Source organism: Phyllostomus hastatus, unplaced genomic scaffold, assembly GCF_019186645.2.
Source record: "Phyllostomus hastatus isolate PE091 unplaced genomic scaffold, TTU_PhHast_1.1 phas_contig_283, whole genome shotgun sequence".
Lineage (NCBI taxonomy): Eukaryota > Metazoa > Chordata > Mammalia > Chiroptera > Phyllostomidae > Phyllostomus > Phyllostomus hastatus.
In genome coordinates, this window is record NW_025333833.1 from 11852514 (window position 1) to 11869361 (window position 16848).

A 16848-nucleotide genomic window follows, 5' to 3' on the forward strand; every position below is an offset into this window, starting at 1 on the left:
CCCACATGAGGCCTCGAATGGTCCTTAGTTAATCTCCCAACCTGGCCATTCGAGGATCGCGGCTTCCAAGTGCTCATGGGCACGCTGCTGCCCGTAGCCCGCGGCTGGCCGGTGTGCTCCAGCGGGGAGGTGTTCGAAGCCCCAGGCGTGGCAGTAACAACCAGGACGGTTTTGCTATGCTTGCTCCTCAGGGCGTGATGCAGGGCACCGTGCCCTACCTGGGCACCTTCCTGACCGACCTGACCATGCTGGACACCGCTCTTCAGGACTACATCGAGGTGAGTGCCATGCAGGTGGCAAAAGCGGGCCCGTGGCCTTCTGAGTGGGTGCCCAGGAGAGAAATTCACTTTTCTGAGTACCTGCCGTGGGCTCATCGTGTACGAGGCACTGTGCTGGCCGCCCCGAGGAGCACCGAGGTGAGTCACGCCAGCAGTGGCTCACGGCCCCGGGGAAGGCAGGTAGCGGAGCAGGCAGTGGCTGCTAGAACTCTTCAGGATTCGAACACAAATGCTGTGACGGAGAGGGCAGGTCATGCTTAGTTCCACATGAGGGATGAGATGGTAGGACCTTATGAAGGAGCCGGTTTGAGCATGACCTTGATGTTGAGTTGGATGTGGGGAGGTGGTAATGTGCCCTAACATTCCATTCTGTCTGGTGGGGTAAGGAGTTGGTCAAGTTTGTAGGTTTTTAAGTTTTCCATTTTTTTTCATATTTTCTGCTCTGAGGCACCCATGCTTGGGCAGGTGCGCTCTCTCTTAACGGGAAAAGAGGTGAATCAAACAAGCTACTTGTTAGTAACAGTAATAACATATTGAGTGGGGAATAAATTGGATATTGGAAATGAGACTTAGGGATTGCTCGTGTAGATTTAAGTTAATCTCGCCTCTGCGGTTATCACGCGCTCAGCCCTTGTGATGAGGAGGAGGAGCACGATGGTGGCCGTACGTACCTCCAAGTTCATTGTGATGTGGACACGCTCCTTCGTGCCGTATCTCCTGAACCCGAAGTCTCCTCACATCCTCTACCTCCGCGTGTCTCAGGAAACACTCCCTGGTGTTGGGAGTTTGCGGGGAGAGGCCAATGACTTAGGAGTTAAACTCGGCCACCGAGAACAGGGGCTGGGGGATGAAGAATTGAAACTCAACTTTGCACAAGGCCGCGTAGAAGAGACTTCCCTTTTGATAAACCATTGACAACGTGGTTCCCAGTATGAGTCAGGGACCATCTGTTCTTGTTGCTTTTGGTCAAGGAAAAAAGCGTAATGGAACATTTACTCAAGCTCTTGCCTTTCCTGGTTCTGCAAATGTATTTGGATTCTGAGTTGTAACTCCTTAATCATTACTATTTTCGCGGTTTCCAGACACATTTTAAGAGAAGCCTGTTTGCCTACCCTGTCCTTTTGTTATTAAAAGAATGTTTGTCTTGAGGCAAACAATGCTTCTCTTCCTCCACAGTAGCCATAAGTAGAGTGTTATTAATAATTATGACTTGGTTGATTTTAACAACCAGGCCTTGGCTGTGTTTCAAAGTAGTTTGGTTTGTCACTCTTCTTCTTTTTTTTAATTTCTTTCAGGGTGGGCTGATAAACTTTGAGAAAAGGAGAAGGGTAAGTAGAGATCTTGTGGACATAAGCTTTTGTGTTTATTTTTATAGAGGCAGAAAAAATGAATTAGCATTTACCAAACATTTGCCATACACCACTGAGCTTGGCATGTTCCCTATATTACCCCCCAAGACCCTGGGAGGTCGATGTTTTCATCCCCAGGTCAAAGGTAAGGGAACCATGACCGAGAGAGATGAAGTCGCTTGAGCAGAGTCACCTGGTAGCAGAGCCAGGGTTCAAATCCTGTCCAGCCCCTGAAAAGCTGACATTTCTTTCCTCATCCCCTCCTGCTCTCCTTCTTTGCAATTAGCTTCAGTAATTCATCCTGTTAAAGAGAAGGGGTTTCATAAGAATAAATGACAAAGAACAGTTCACAGATGGTTAACTCGTGTGGGTCTGTTTAAGACAGGGAAGGAAAGGGTCTTCATTGTTGTATGTGGATAATCACTCTTTTTCTTTCCTGTCAGCAGGAAAGGGTGTCCGGCATAAATTTTAATTCTCTTTGTGGACAGTAGAATAGTTCTTCATTGCACTAAAAAAAGATAAAACAGAGAGCTTTGAGAATTTGCTATGGCTACAGTGTTAGCATGGTGTATTGAAATAGATATTTTAAAGACCCAAAGGAAGATGAGTGCGAAAAATAGTAACTTCACCCCAGAGTACCCTTATTATTCTTCAGTCTTTCACTCATTCTTTTACCCCACAAATACCAATCGCACACCTAATGTGGGTCAGAATACACCTAACTATGGTAGGTTTGGGTACGGCAGCAGAAAGAAAACAGAACCAAAACAGAGCTCCTCGCCTCATAAAGTTCCCAGTCCAGGAGGAAGGTGGACACATGAGTAGGCAATTTTAATGCCACCTGATCAAGGGCTGTGAGCAGGAGTAGTGGGTACTAGAGGGGCATGAAGGAGGGGCATAGATCCCCAACTTGTGGGGTCAGAGAAATGTTCGAAAGAAAATGACCCTGGAGTTCAAGCCAGAATTTCAGGAACTAAGCAGGCTGAGCTCACTAGTGACAAGATCTACTCACCGAGACAGATGTCAGTCTCCTGTCCTCCGTAGAGCATACTCGCCTCTGTCGCCTGATGATACAATTTCCTCGAGGATACTGAGCCCAAGGACTGAGGCCATTGATAGGATGTTGACACCAGGGGATCTTCCAGTCGCTGAGCTACTTCTGTCACGTCCTGTAATGAGAGAACAAGTTGTGATTGCCTCCACAGTTACTCACCTTTGTCCTTTAACTTCAGAATGACCCTGGACTGTAATCTCTTTCCTCTTAAGTCTAGCATGTGAAAACTCTTGAGAAAGTCTGAGTGTAAAATCTAAGGCTAAGGCTTATACCCATTGCTTACTCCAAAATAAAAATCTTTATTGATGCATCCAAAGAAGTATAAATAATTTCAGACAAAATTATATGCTTGCTTCTCTTGTGAGCTTTAAAAGACTTAGTTAAATGATGTACTGGAGTAGAAACAACCCAAGGATTCGGGAAATCTAAACACTCACGTTTATGAGGCCCAGAAATGTTTAGATACTCAGCCATACCGAGGTGCACCTGTTGAGGAGAGAGGGTTGGAGAAGATGGGTGGGGGAACTTGGAAACTTCTGGACTTAATTTTTTTTTAATCTTTTAGGCCATGGAAATAGAAAATTTAAAGACATTTTGGAAGTATTGAATTTAAAAATAAACTTTTCTATCCTTAGAATAAAAATGGAAAAGAAAAAAAGAAATTTGCTATGCCTTTAGGCAGTAGTTAGTTTGAGTTGCTTTGGTAGCCAGTTTTATTCACATACATTGCCTTATTGAGGGGGACAGGGGGTCAGAGAAACGTTTGGAAGAAAATGACCTTGGAGTTCAAGCCAGAATTTTAGGAGCTAAGCAGGCTGAGTTCACTAGTGACAAGATCTACTCACCGAGACAGATGTTAGTCTCCTGTCCTCCATAGAGGGATTGACAATTAAAGCGTACAAGGACTTGGGAGACTGTGAGTTGGAGTTTTTAAGAGTTGTTCAGCTACTTTATTTCTAAGGAAGGCAGTGCTTTGGAGCCCGCCTCAATGATTTTCTCCGTTGTTTTTCCAAATGTGGCATTTTTCATATTGAAGAAAATAGGTATGGGGTGACTTTGTTATTCATTCTTTCTTTCTGATGTTCTGTCTTCTTCAGGAGTTTGAAGTGATCGCCCAGATAAAGCTCTTACAATCTGCCTGCAACAGCTACTGCATGACCCCAGAGCCCAAGTTCATCCAGTGGTTCCAGAGGCAGCAGCTCCTGACAGAGGAGGAGAGGTAGGTGGACGCACTGCCCACTGAGGCGGGGCTGCGGTGTCGCAAGGAGAATAGGGTGTCCAGTTCCTCGTGTGACCGTTCACTCACCAGCTGTTTAGTGTGCAGCTGGAGGTTCCGGATGTCCGGTTTCCGAAGGATAGTGGTGTAGCAGGAAAAGCTGAATTGATGGCATCAGCAGATGTGCTTTCAGATTCTTGCTCTACATTTACTTATTTTTGTAACCTAAAGAAGCCACTTATTCTTCCTGACCTTTAGGGTGTGCTTCTATGGGATACCTATTTGTGAGGATTGAATGGAATATTGGGGAAAACATTGTTAAAGTGCTTATCATATCATCAGCACCTCGACTTCTACCACCACCACCACCACCACCACTTCCATCACCTCCACCACCACCACCACTTTCATAACCTTTACCTCTACCACCTCCACCTCCGCCACCTCCACCACAACCACTACTACCACCTCCACCTCCTTCATCATCATCTCCACAACCACCTCTTCCACCATCACCTCCACCACCATCACTATCATAACCTTGACCTCCACCTCCATCACCTCCACCTCCACCACCACCACTGCCACCACCGTCATCACCATGTTTGTTGCTGTTGTTAACTGGTGGTAGCTTTTAATCATAGAAGGGAACCAGGTTCATGAAGAATTGAAATAAAATGCTGCAGGACCTTGGGGCAAAAACCATTCATCTGACCAAGGATGGGTGGAAATAGGGAAGATAGTCATAAAGTGCTAACATTTGGGCGGGGCTGGGAAGCAGAGAGAAGGTTGCTCCAGGAGAACGGGAGACGAACATTCCAGACAGAGGGAATAATATGACCAAAGGCTTGGTGGCCTGGCACGCTTGGCATTTGGAGGACCAGTGAGGACTCTGGTGTGGCTGGAACACAGGAGGCAGGTTTCACAGTAGTGGTGGACGAGCGTGGACAGGAATATCACCTCTAGTGTCTGAGTGTCGGCCCAGCGGTGGTGTCTTTACCGTGCAGGACTCGAGTCTGCAGGCCATATCCAGCACGCTGCAGGGAAGAGTCATTTGAAATTCAAATTTCATTATCCATAAATAAAGCTCTATTGGAACCCAGCCCATCCGTTCACATCTATTTATGGCTGCTTTCATGCTGTACAGGCAGAGCTGAGCAGTTGCTACAGAGAGCTCGCAGCCTGCAAAGCCTAAACTGCTTACTGCCTGGTCCTTCATGGAGAATATTCGCTGGCCCCCCCGCTGTAGACCAAGGGGTTTCCGTGAGTGCTTTACCAGGGACAGCAGAATCGACAGCACGTTAAGTGTTTTGCCAGTGAGGGAATGGGGTCTAGAGAAGTACTGTAACTAATCAGCGACAGTGAGGGAGTCTGGACTCACTCTCAGGTCTGCTGACTCTGCAGCCTAAGCTCTGGCGGGGGCTGTCTAATGCTGGGCAAACCATGTAACCTCTGTAGGCCTCAGTTTCCCCACTTGAAAGGTAGGTGATTTCTGAGGTCTTTTTAAATCCCAGAATAGATCAGTCCTGTTACATTAAAACAAAACCTCTGCTTCGCTCAGAGTTCACTTCAGTTGGTGAAGATGTTTTCCCTGCTATGCAGAAAACAAAGTAGTTATGCCTCTTCACATTTTCTGGTCTGACGATCACATGTCAGCTTTATCTCTGTGTCCACCCTTCCCCCACATGGAACATATCACTGGGTCATGGTTTGGATCGAAGTCCAGGCTCAAGGAATCAGCTGTGCGATTGACTTTTTAATGATTGAAGGAATCTTGTTAAACATGTCCTTTTTTTCTTGCAATTTATAAAGATCCCTATAGCTTAAGTTAATATTTGAGTAATTCCCATATCAATGACTTGGTTCTGCCTTCTATTGAACAAATACTTGTACCTGTCTTTAGGTTCAAAAAAATGTACACGTAATTAGCAACTAACCAAGCTAATTACCACACTTACCCTTCCTCACCCACCCAGGACCAAATGCACCTTCTAGCTGGAGTTCAGGTTTTCACAAAAGACATTTCAGGTCGGATACCAGCTCCTCCTGTGTTTATGGGGCTTCTGTCTCCCTGGCAAGGGGGGTGTCTGAACCTGGAGCACTTTTAATTTAAGAGGTTTTGGCAATTAAAAACCATATTGATGTATCTTTATCAGTAATGTAACTGCTTCTGTTCGCTGAAGATTAGGTCGTTTACAAAAGTCTCTTCTTTCAAAGAAACTTAGAGGAAAAATAGTTAAGTACGTACGCGCGCGTGCACACACACACACACACACACACACACACACACAGCAATGGGAGGGAGACAGTGGAGAAGAGATAGTTCTTCCCGACTTAGCAGTGGGGTGAGCGTGGTCAGGAAAGAGATCGGCATCAGACTTCGATGTTGCCACAAAACACAAATCCACGGTTCGAGGCAGGCGGAGCTCATCAGCCTCAGTCTGTGTGCTGGTACGGGGGTGCGGGGCGGAGGCACACATGCAAATTTGTAAGATCTGGCCACTAAGTCAGTGCTCTCTGACATGGGTGATAGAACAACCTAATACGTGTCTTCACTTTGAATAATCAGGACCTTCCTCTAAAATAAAACCAGCAGATCACGTGGATGTAAGTCTGTTCTTCACCTGCTCCGCTCTCCCGCGCCCCCTTCTCTCCCCAGCTACGCCCTGTCCTGTGAGATCGAAGCAGCACCCGACGCCAGCGCCACCTCGCCCAAGCCTCGCAAGAGCATGGTGAAGAGGCTCAGCCTGTGAGTGTCCCTCCGGGACCCCGGGGGCCTCTGGGGGTCCGGTCAGAGTTGGGGAGAGGAAGTGTATTCAACACGGTCCCCCTGAGCCAGGGGAAAAGTGCAGGACAGTTCTCTCACTTGTTAAAGAGCTCCTCTCTTTGTCAGGAAAGTCCATTCGCTCTTCCCCACTGCGGGGTCTGGCGTGAACCACCATCACTCTTGCCGAGAGCAGTCTAGCAGCACCTGTCCTAGCTTCCGGCCTACGCCTCTCCCAACAGTCCATTCTCCACCCGAGTCTGGTGGCCTCGTGAAATGTACACCGGCCTGTATCACTTCCTTGCTGAAAAGCTCCAATGGTTTTATTTTAAGATAGAGCCTGAACTCCTTATCCTAGTTTACTAGGCCCTGCACCGTCTTCCCCAGCCTTCCCGACCACGGTCCCCTCACCCATCACTCCGCCTGTTCACTGTCTCCCCGCCACCCCGCAGCCACAGCAGGCTCACTCGGGGCCGTTGTGGTAGCTGTTCCTTTGGCCTCGCATGCCCGTGCTCCATGGTCAACATCGGCAAAATGTCACCTCGTGAGACAGCACCCCTCCAACCAGCTGTCCACCCCAATCACTGCCAATCACACTGGCTCTTTCTCCCACGGATGTCAGCCACCTGAAAGAGGGACCTTGCCCCTCGTGTTCGTGGCTGTCTGCTCAGCTCAGTGCCAGGCAGAGGAGAGGCCCTCTGGGGCCCTCTTCCTATACCTGTCTCCTCTTTTTTTTTAAAGATTTTATTTATTTATTTTTAGAGAGGGAAGGGAGGGAGAGAGAGAGAGAGAAACATCAATGTGCGGTTGCTGGGGGTCATGGCCTGCAACCCAGGCATGTGCTCTGACTGGGAATTGAACCTGCGACACTTTGGTTCGCAGCCCGCTCTCAATCCACTGAGCTATGCCAGCCAGGGTGTCTCCCCTTGAATAAGACCCGGAGTCCCGGCAGTGGTCCTCAGGAGGCTTCAGGGTCCGCAGCACCTCCCCAGCCCCGACCCCTGCCCCGTACTGTCTCTCCTCCTCTGTCCTGCTCGCTCCACTCCTCATCCTCCAGCTGCCCAGACCTCCCTCTCCTTTGAGGATACACACCTGTGTCTCGTCTTTTCAGTGACACACCGGTTGTGGCCAGGGAAAAGCACGGGCAGTGACTGGATATCAGCCAGTTTTTTCATGGCGGAGTGGGCTTGGGAGCCACACTCAGCTGACACATGTCCGCCCGCCCAGTTACTTACCGTGTGAATTTCTCTTCCGTGGTTTGTGAGACGAGGGTAATCATGACCCCCTCGGTGGGCTGCTGCCAGCACCAGCGGGGTCGTAACACCCCAAATAGCACCTCGCTCTCCATGGAAAGCTACCTCTATTGTTTATGGAACAACTTTCTGTTAGCACTTTTTGAATCTGTTGTTCGTTTGTTTTTTTCAGGGGGAGGGTCAGGATTTTGAGTGTTTCTATGAGTTTTTGGTACTCCCTGCACTGTCTCTCCACCTAGCTCAGCGAGTTGCTCTAAGGCAGGGATGGCACGTGAACTTGGGTACTGCCATTTCCCCAGTGGAGCACACAGAGGCCCTTTCGGGGCGTGGACGGTGTGGCCTCCCACTCTCAGAAGCTGCTCAGGCTTCTTCCTTCCTGATGTCTACGGGGTGACGTGAGGCATTTGAGGATAGGTTGGAGCATGTGATTTTATAGAAAGCATTTTTAAGGCAATCCTGATGTCTTGCCCAGCCTCTCTCTCTGCTTCAGTGTCCACCTGGGCCCTCCTGCGTGCTAGCTTTATGAGCCTTTGGCTTCACCTTCATGGAATTTTCCATCATATCTTGCTATTTTTTCATTGCTGCGCTTGTGGGGAAGAAGAAGCTCTCTTTTGTGAAAACCCAAAGCCCTGACCACACCGGGGCCACCGGTCAGGTCAGTTCCTGCACTGGGAGCAGGGCCCCCTGACCAGGGCGTGCAGGGACACAGGGCCTCTCGGTGGGCCTCTCGGCATCACGAAGCACTGGGGGTTTCTGGGCCATCAGAGGCAGCACAGGTAGATCCTGTTGTATGTGCTACCACCTTTGCCCACTTGCTTTTCTTTCCCTGTGCTCAGGTGGTTGGCACTGCACACCTGTCCCTATATAACTGCTCCAACCCAAGTGTCCACATACACGGTGTGGATGCTCTCCCCTCCCTGAATCCCTCGAGTGCACAGCTCTGCGAGGACACCCCCGGGAAGTCCGGGAGAGGCAGGACTGCCAGGGTTCGGAGCCCCATGCAGAGTGCTCCATGCAGGACACTTGACACGCCTCTGTCACTAGTGGAACCTTGTCAAGATGCTTCAGTTCAATCCTTGGTATCTGTGGTTGAGTTTGAACACTGATTTTGAATAAAAGAGGTCAAAAGTCCCCATCTTATTTTTGTATTATACATATAAGGGTGTTTTCATATATTTTCAAAAGACTTTATGACCTTAGCATTTTTACAGATATGGAAAATGTGGTTTTTTGCCCCCGCCACATTCAATGACCCATTTGCTCAGGGAGGCTGGAGAGTAGTATTTGGAGCTCCAGGGGAAGGGGGGCCTTGTTTGAAGGCTGGAGATGCCTAGTATTGAATTAGAATTAACCTTTACAAAGCAGAATGACCTCATTAAATTGCACAGCTGGAAGAACCTTTGGTCTTTGGACAATGTCATTCTAAGCTTCAGACTCAGACGTCAGGCTGAGGGCCTGCACCGGAAGGTCCGCCGTGCAGTCCGTGGAGGCGTGAGACAGCAGCGCTATGTTCCTTCTGTGGGCTGCGATCGGGGTTTAGCCCTTCCTGCCCCTGCCCCGGCCCCAGCCCCCACCCCAGCCCCAGCCCCAGCCCCTGCAGTCCGAGGAAGGAGGTGGCCCGGAAAACGGGGCAGGAGGGGTGGCGAGGAGGCAGGAAAAGCGTGCTCCAGGTCTTGGAATTTGAGCTTGTGATTCCTAAAATACTTAGTACAAATCAAGGTCATCTTTAGTGTTTCTGTTACTGTTATTTTATACGGTCAGTGCTTGTTTGGGGATGTGCCATTCCTTCTTGCTTCCTATTCCTCCTCTCCGTTTACTGCTTCTTCCCACGCTGTCTGTTCGTGGGGGGCACTGTCAGCCTTTGTCTGAGGCAGCATTTTGCCCTCACTCTTGGAATTCTATTGGACGGGTACAGAATTCGAGAATGGCTGTTTTTTCACTCGGCACTTTGAAGGTATTATTCCATGTTTTCTGACTCCTGTGGTTGCTTTTAAGACATCTGAGCCCTGGCTGGCATAGCTCAGTGGATTGAGCGCAGGCTGGGAACCAAAGTGTCCCAGGTTCGATTCCCAGCCAGGGTACATGCCTGGGTTGCAGGCCATAACCCCCAGCAACCGCACATTGATGTTTCTCTCTCTCTCTCTCTATCCCCCTCCCTTCCCTCTCTAAAAATAAATAAATAAAATCTTTAAAAAAATAAAAATAAAAAAAAGACATCTGATAACTGTTTAATTACTGTTCCTTTGTATCATTGCCCCACCCTACTGCTTTGAAGAATTTCTTCTCTCTTTTATATGTTATTACGCAGTTTCAGTGGGGGTTCAGTCTGGTTTATCCCATTACCCTAGATGTGGTCCCTGGCTCTGAGGATGCATGGGGGTTGTTAGTTCTGGAACCTTCGCAGCTCCCCTCTCTCCAGATGTGGTGCCTCCCCCATTCTCCGAGCCGGCGCCTGCAGGAGTCTTCCCGCACACACCCGGGGACTTCTCGCTCTGCTCTCTGTGTCTGTTAACCTGTCTTGTTTCCCGTGTCTCATGTTTGGGTGCTTATTTCCAAGGATTTTCTTCAGATCTATCATCTAGTGCACACTTTTCCTCTTCACCACTTATTTAATCCTTGCACCGAGTCTTTAATTTAAATCACTACATTGTTTTACTCTAGAAGTGAACTTTTTTTCAAATTACATTTGCCAGAGTATCTTGCTCTTAACACCTGTTTTCAACTCCTTTTCTTATATCTTTAATACTTTTAAAATACCCTTATCTTATAGAGTGGTCCATGGTGGACACTCAAATATTTGTCAGGTGAATGAATAAATTATTAGGGGTTTTTTGACAGTTCTTGTATCTGAAGGTCTCAGGAGTCTACACCTGCTGTGTGTTATGCTTGTGGACTCTGTCCTTGGGTAGGATATTTTCTTGTGTGTATTTTATAATTTTGTATTGTGAGCTCATTGTTATCAGGAAATTCTCTGCAGCCTGAGTTGAAGGTTTATTTCTCTAGAAAGGTTTGTTGTTGTTGTTTTTAAAATCTAGTTTCCTCGGAAGTATCACTGGCCTGGAGTTCCTAGACCACGCGGGCAGCAAGTCTGAGCGAGGTGCTGGCTGAGAGCGCACCTGGTTTCCGGAGAGACGTGTTCTCCACCCAGGCCCGTGTGAGGGCAGAGGAGCCTCGCCACTGTCTTCCCGTGCCGACAGGAAGATGCTTTTCTAGCCCGTCTTTTTACTGAGGGTGCAGCCCTCTGAGGGTCCTGGCTCCGTGTAAGGGGTCTCAGTTCCAACCCCCTCCCTTGTGCAGACAGCAGCCCTCAGCTCTGGGGCCTGTGTGTGCGTGTTACCGTCCACGGCCCTGGTTTGCCAGGGTTGGCACCTCCCTCTCCGCATTCAGAGCAGCTGCAGAATTGGCTCACGTGCTTCTGGCTTTCAGTTTTCTTTTCCTTCCTGGCCTGTAGGGGCTTTCCTTATGATCTTGCTCAACTTTAAAAAGATGTTTTCATGTTTCTTATCCAGTTGTTGACAGTGAAGGAACTGCGGTTACTGCAGTTCGGCAGATTGTAGGGAACAGGACCTGCCCCCTTCCGCGCTTTCTCGCCCAGCTCAGTACCAGCCTTCCTCGGCCTCATGGAGCTCGCTTCACAACGCGCTCACTCTCCGATCCTGCCCAAGCAGCCCGCAGACTGCTAGAACACTGGAGAACCCTTGACCTAGAAAGACTTCAGATTAACACGGCCCTTTATTCCGCTAAGCGCCCTGGGTGTTCCTTGAGGTTGGGAATAATCAGTTGGGACAAGATGTTTACTGTGATCTGTTAGACACTTTGTAGCAAATGTTCTCCCAAACTAACAATGACAGGGCACAGGGGACTGAGAAAACATCAAGGATTTAATTAACACCAAAATGCCAGGTCCAGCAGAAGTAAGGCCTGCCTGAGTGTGGTTGGTCAGGTGATAATATGGGTGTGAGGATTTATAGTTTCAATTTGAACATGTCACCTAGAGTGTCATAGGGTGTGGTTGAGTGTGACATTGTTGTGTTACAGAATGACATGCTTACGATTCTGTCATAAACAAGGGGCGTTACCGGACCCGGCATTTGCTCAGTCACGGACTCCGGACTTACAAGGGCCGAACGCCCGGCCTTGTGCTCTCCGCAGGCTGTTCCTGGGGTCGGACGTTATCACCAGTAGCACTCCCGCCAAGGAGCAGCCCAAGTCCGCTGCCAGCGGGAGCTCTGGCGAAAGCATGGACTCCGTCAGCGTGTCGTCCTGCGAGTCGAACCACTCAGAGGCCGAGGAGGGCTCCATCACGCCCATGGACACGCCCGATGAGCCTCAGAAAAAGGTACCCAGTCCCTCCCCCTAATTCCTAACTCAGACTCGGGGATGCGTGCTGTCAAGTTTATCACCGCATGGGGGTCTGGAAGCCACGTGCTCAGGAGGTGTCAGGAGCAGAGTTCTGTCTGGGGACTCGTTCCTCGGAGGTTCAGGTCTGAAGGCCAAGGGCGTGTGGGTCCGTCCCTCCAGCTTCTGCAGTGTCGCTGCGCACGCACACCCAGAGGCGGCTGAAGGAGTATAACCTGTACTTTGCTGCACTTTGTCCAGGAGATGGAGGATTTTCTTCAAAGGAGCAGAAAAGTCAAGAGACAGAGATGTGTCCGCGTCTTGGTGTCATAGCTTATCTCCGTCAGGCTTCCACTGCAACAATGTCGTGCAGCAAGCCGCTGCAGACTCAGCACCTAAGCCAGCAACTGTCACTCTCTGTCATGCATGCAGGCCGGTTCCTTCTGGCCAGGCTGGGTCGGGCCGGGCCTGTCTGCCTTCTGTTCTTTTTGGGGTGAGGGCTCCCCAAGGCATGTTCTTAGCGTGCTAAGGCAAGTGAACAGAGGGCAGTTCCAACCCTATAAGCACACAGGAAGTCTTCATCTGGGTCATACCTCCAATATTTTGTTGGTCAAAGCCAATCATGTGGCCAAATCCCCACAAATAAAGGAGGCAAGGAACTATACTCCCCTGGCCGTGGGAGGGAGGAACTGGGGAGCCGCAGGGCAAAGGGCACGGATGCAGAGGAGGGGAAGGAGCTGGTAACAGTGACACACTCTACCACATCCCTCAAAAGGAAAGTGGTTTGAAAGGAGAGGCGATAACAGAATTCCCACGGAGAGTTTCCAGTTTCCACACAGCAGCAGTCAGTGAGGAGGAGGCAAAAGACCCATCACCCTGATCTTCCGTGCACGTCTGCTTCGGTGGTCAGTCACCGAGCTAGGAGCAAACACATCACCTTTGACCTGACCAAAATCTGCACCATTTGGGGGGGATCTGGCCACTGAACGTGCTGTGTGAGTGACCTCTGGCCCTTTGGCTGTGCTCAGGCTGGAGAGGCAGCGTGTTGGTGACAGTCCCTTCTGTTGTTTATGTGCATTCTGCGAGGGGTCCGAGCTGTTTCACACCCTGTTACAGCCACAGCAGCAGTCGGGGAGTCCTGGGGTGGCCTCGTCACACAGCAGCCAGGGCAGGAAGGCCACGCTGCCCGGGACCCTCAGACTGAGAAGAGCCAGGCGGCCCAGCTGCGTTTCTCGCCTCTGTTTTGAAACCCAGGAAACATTTTCCTAATTTTAGGGAAAATCTCTGTAGACACCTACAGCCATTTTCTCAGGTGTTTGCCTAAGCCAGGGGTGTGGTCATTCTCCGTGACCTTGACCTGTAGCACTGAATCTGTCAAAACGTGAAGTCTCGCTACTCACCTTTCGACAGGCCCTTCCTTACGCTTCACTCCCCAGATCATGATTTCCAAACGCTTATTCTCCCACTTGCTCCTCAGAGTAAGCTCTTGTTAAGGATGGGGGGCTTCTCAGGTGGTCTGTGTGTAGGGCTGCTCTCTCCCAGCTTTATCGTCAAGGCTTTATCTTAAGTGATTATAAATGTCATTAAAGTCATGGGAAGTCTGAGGAAGGAGAATGGATTTATATGAAAGAGAAAGAAGGTGATGAAACAGAACCAGTAACTGGGACGTGGACCCCCTGTGGCGGATGCCCATCGCGGTGCACGGGCAGGCAGGGCGACCGTCGGGGCGACCGTGAGCTGGTCGGCTGCCAGCCACCCACCATCCGCCAGTCAGCCCTGGCGCCCAGCCTCTGGTGGGTGCCCTTGGGAACTCGAGGGGAAAATGTAACTGAACCATGTATGGCAGAGCCCCAGTTATTGACCCGGCGTCTCCGAGCTGACACATCGGCTTGCTGGGCTCCAGGTAAAGTAGTCGAGCAGTAGGATTCGCTGAGTGGTTGTGCCCTAGGCAGACGTTCACAGGAAATACAGTGGAGCAGACTCCATTCTACCGGAAGCCAGGCGATCAGCAAGCTAAATTCCTGTGCTCCCTTTCCGCGGAGAAGGAAGCTGGTGCGAAGGAAATTAATGTTGTTTATTTTTTAAACGACTTGCAGATTGTTTGATAGGATTAAGTGGTGTAATTGGCTTAACTCCTGGGAAATTATTTGTCATTTTCTGCAACACCAACTGATCCTCAGAATGATTCAGTTTAATGACTTTTTGGAACACCGCTGACTGAGTGGAGCACCCTACGTCTGAGATCATTGGTGTGCTCACAGAAAACTGTGTAGTTCATCAGAAAGCACCTCATTCCTGAATTGTCCTTGGTCCTCGGTGTGACAAACAACAACTGGAGAACGAGCACTTTGGCTCCAGAAGCAAGTGTGCAGAGTGGTAGGGCCGCCCACAGGCTGTGCTCCCTGGGGCAAGACGCTGTTCCCTCATTTCCCTCATCTTTACGATGCTCTGCGTTTGGTTCTCAAGCTGCACGAGAGCTCATCACAACCCCACAGGGACAGGTATCACCGAGGTGATGGGGTACGGTGTCCCTTCAGGTTCACTCACCACGCTGCCATCAGCGGCGGCTGGGCCCCTGCTCTGTGCGCCTGGCCGCCGGAGCCAGGGAGTGCCGGGGAGCACGTCCAGGGGGCACTGCCGACAGTCTTCTCTCTGGCCTCGGACCCTCCGCCGTGGCCAGGGAGTGGGCCACTGGCTTCCTGCAGCCTTTGCAGGACCAGTGTTTCACACGGGCTGTATGTTGTGGCCTGCCTTAGAATGTTCTAAACACATCGACATTTCTCGCCTGCTACAAAGTCTGACTGAGAAGTGGGGACAGGGTAGAGATGCTCCCTGTGGGATCTCAGGCACCATTCCTGCCCCAGGCAAATGGGACAGGATGAACTGCCAGTAAGGCTTTCTTTCCTCCAGCCCTGGAAGCTTCCGGCTTCCTTGGGAGCCCATGTTGCCTCTAGTTTCTGGTGTCTGCTGCCACCTGCTGGCTCACTTCCCCCAGAGCAGCTAATAACAGGGCCTGAGGGAACCCCCTCCCTCACACAGATGTAGGGTGACTGGGCCAAGTACCGAGTCCCTGGTTGGCATCTGCCCTGGGGGTGCGTACCCGAGAGAGAGAGAGATGAGATGCCTGTGTGCGGTGCGCTGCATGGAGGAAGTCACTGACATGCGTCGGTCCCAGCAGCTCTGCTTTGAGAACTGTGACGCACGCCGTTGGCCAAGGCTCTAACAGCCCCGCGCCCCTCTGGGGCGTGCTCACTCTTGCAGCTCTCCGAGTCGTCCTCCTCGTGCTCCTCCATCCATTCCATGGACACCAGCTCCTCAGGGATGTCGTCCTTAGCCAACCCCCTGTCCTCCCCTCCGCCCTGCAACAACAACCCCAAAGTCCACAAGCGCTCCGTCTCCGTGACTTCCATTACCTCGACGGCGCCGCCTCCCGTGTACAACCAGCAGCTCGAGGACTCCTGCATCATCCGCATCAGCGTGGAGGACAACAACGGCAACATGTACAAGAGCATCATGGTGAGGCGCTCGGACCCCGCCCCCCCGGGACACGCCCCCTGTTGGCGCATGCGCGCGTACTCATGCTGAAAGAGTATTTAGTGCCAGACCATGCGTCCCTAGATCTCCCTGGGCACGCACCAGTGATGCACACATGTGAAGCCTGCTCACCAGCAGTGCATATAGGGCACACTCTTTCATCTTAAAATGTGCTAACGTTTATCCTCCAGGTCAATGTCACCCCCTTCTAAACTGTCCTCTCCAACTGCTGTATGACGGATTCCAGGGGGGGCGTCACTGCTGCACCCCCTCTTGGGGGTCCTCCTGTGGAGGTCCCTGTCTGGGTCTGTAAATGAATGGCCACGCACTCTTAGCAATGTCTCTGGCGGTGCATTTTTTTTTAAGTCATTTGGAATCCAAGTCGGTAAATTGGATGATCAGGCTGAAAATACAGTTTGAGTCTACAAGAACTACTATATCTTGCCATGTATAATGCACAGTTTTTTGCCCAAGTGTTTGAGGAAAAAATAAGGATGCATATTATATATGAGTAGTATTAATTCCATGTTTATATGTTTTTAATTTTTTTATTTACATTTATGCATTAAAAGTATAACTTTAGAAAGTAATAATGATGTCCATATGCAGAACTGTACCCTGGAATATGATCATTTGTTTTGCTTCTAAATATAAATACATCAAAAATGGAATTAAAACAAAAGATTTTTTTCCCTGAAAGCTTGGGCCAAAAACATGGGTGTGCATTATGCGTGGCGAAACATGGTATGCTTGCAAATAAGTAACACAGGACTTTTTGAGCTTCTCATAAAAACTGTGTCTTTGAGCACAGCTCCACGAGGTTTGGACAATGGCAGTCTTTCGGGGTGCAGAGCCTCTCCTGGTGTGTGCACGTGTGTGAGGTCTGGTGTGTTTGTCACAAGAAGAGACTCTGGCTTACAGAGCATGTCGCACATTGAAAAGCACATTCTGCCTGGCAGTGCGATCCCACAGTGACCTGCGTCTCCTGTCCATCACTCGCCTTCTCCCAGTGCGCTTTGAGTGCTTCCGAGCTCGGCTCAGAGTATGACTCAGTGATGTGGA

The 16848-nt window shown here is 50.1% G+C and overlaps 1 protein-coding gene across 3 annotated transcripts in view; it reads left to right on the top strand.

Annotated features, from left to right (window-relative positions):
• Window positions 1-16848, top strand: part of RGL1 (ral guanine nucleotide dissociation stimulator like 1) — a 215887-nt gene that overhangs the window by 192535 nt on the left and 6504 nt on the right. For all 3 annotated transcript variants that reach the window (XM_045838522.1, XM_045838523.1, XM_045838524.1), the window contains 6 exons: window positions 192-278; window positions 1574-1606; window positions 3779-3900; window positions 6557-6646; window positions 12067-12253; window positions 15514-15768. In XM_045838522.1, the coding sequence (XP_045694478.1) occupies window positions 192-278; window positions 1574-1606; window positions 3779-3900; window positions 6557-6646; window positions 12067-12253; window positions 15514-15768 (774 nt within the window). The remainder of the gene's footprint in view (window positions 1-191; window positions 279-1573; window positions 1607-3778; window positions 3901-6556; window positions 6647-12066; window positions 12254-15513; window positions 15769-16848) is intronic.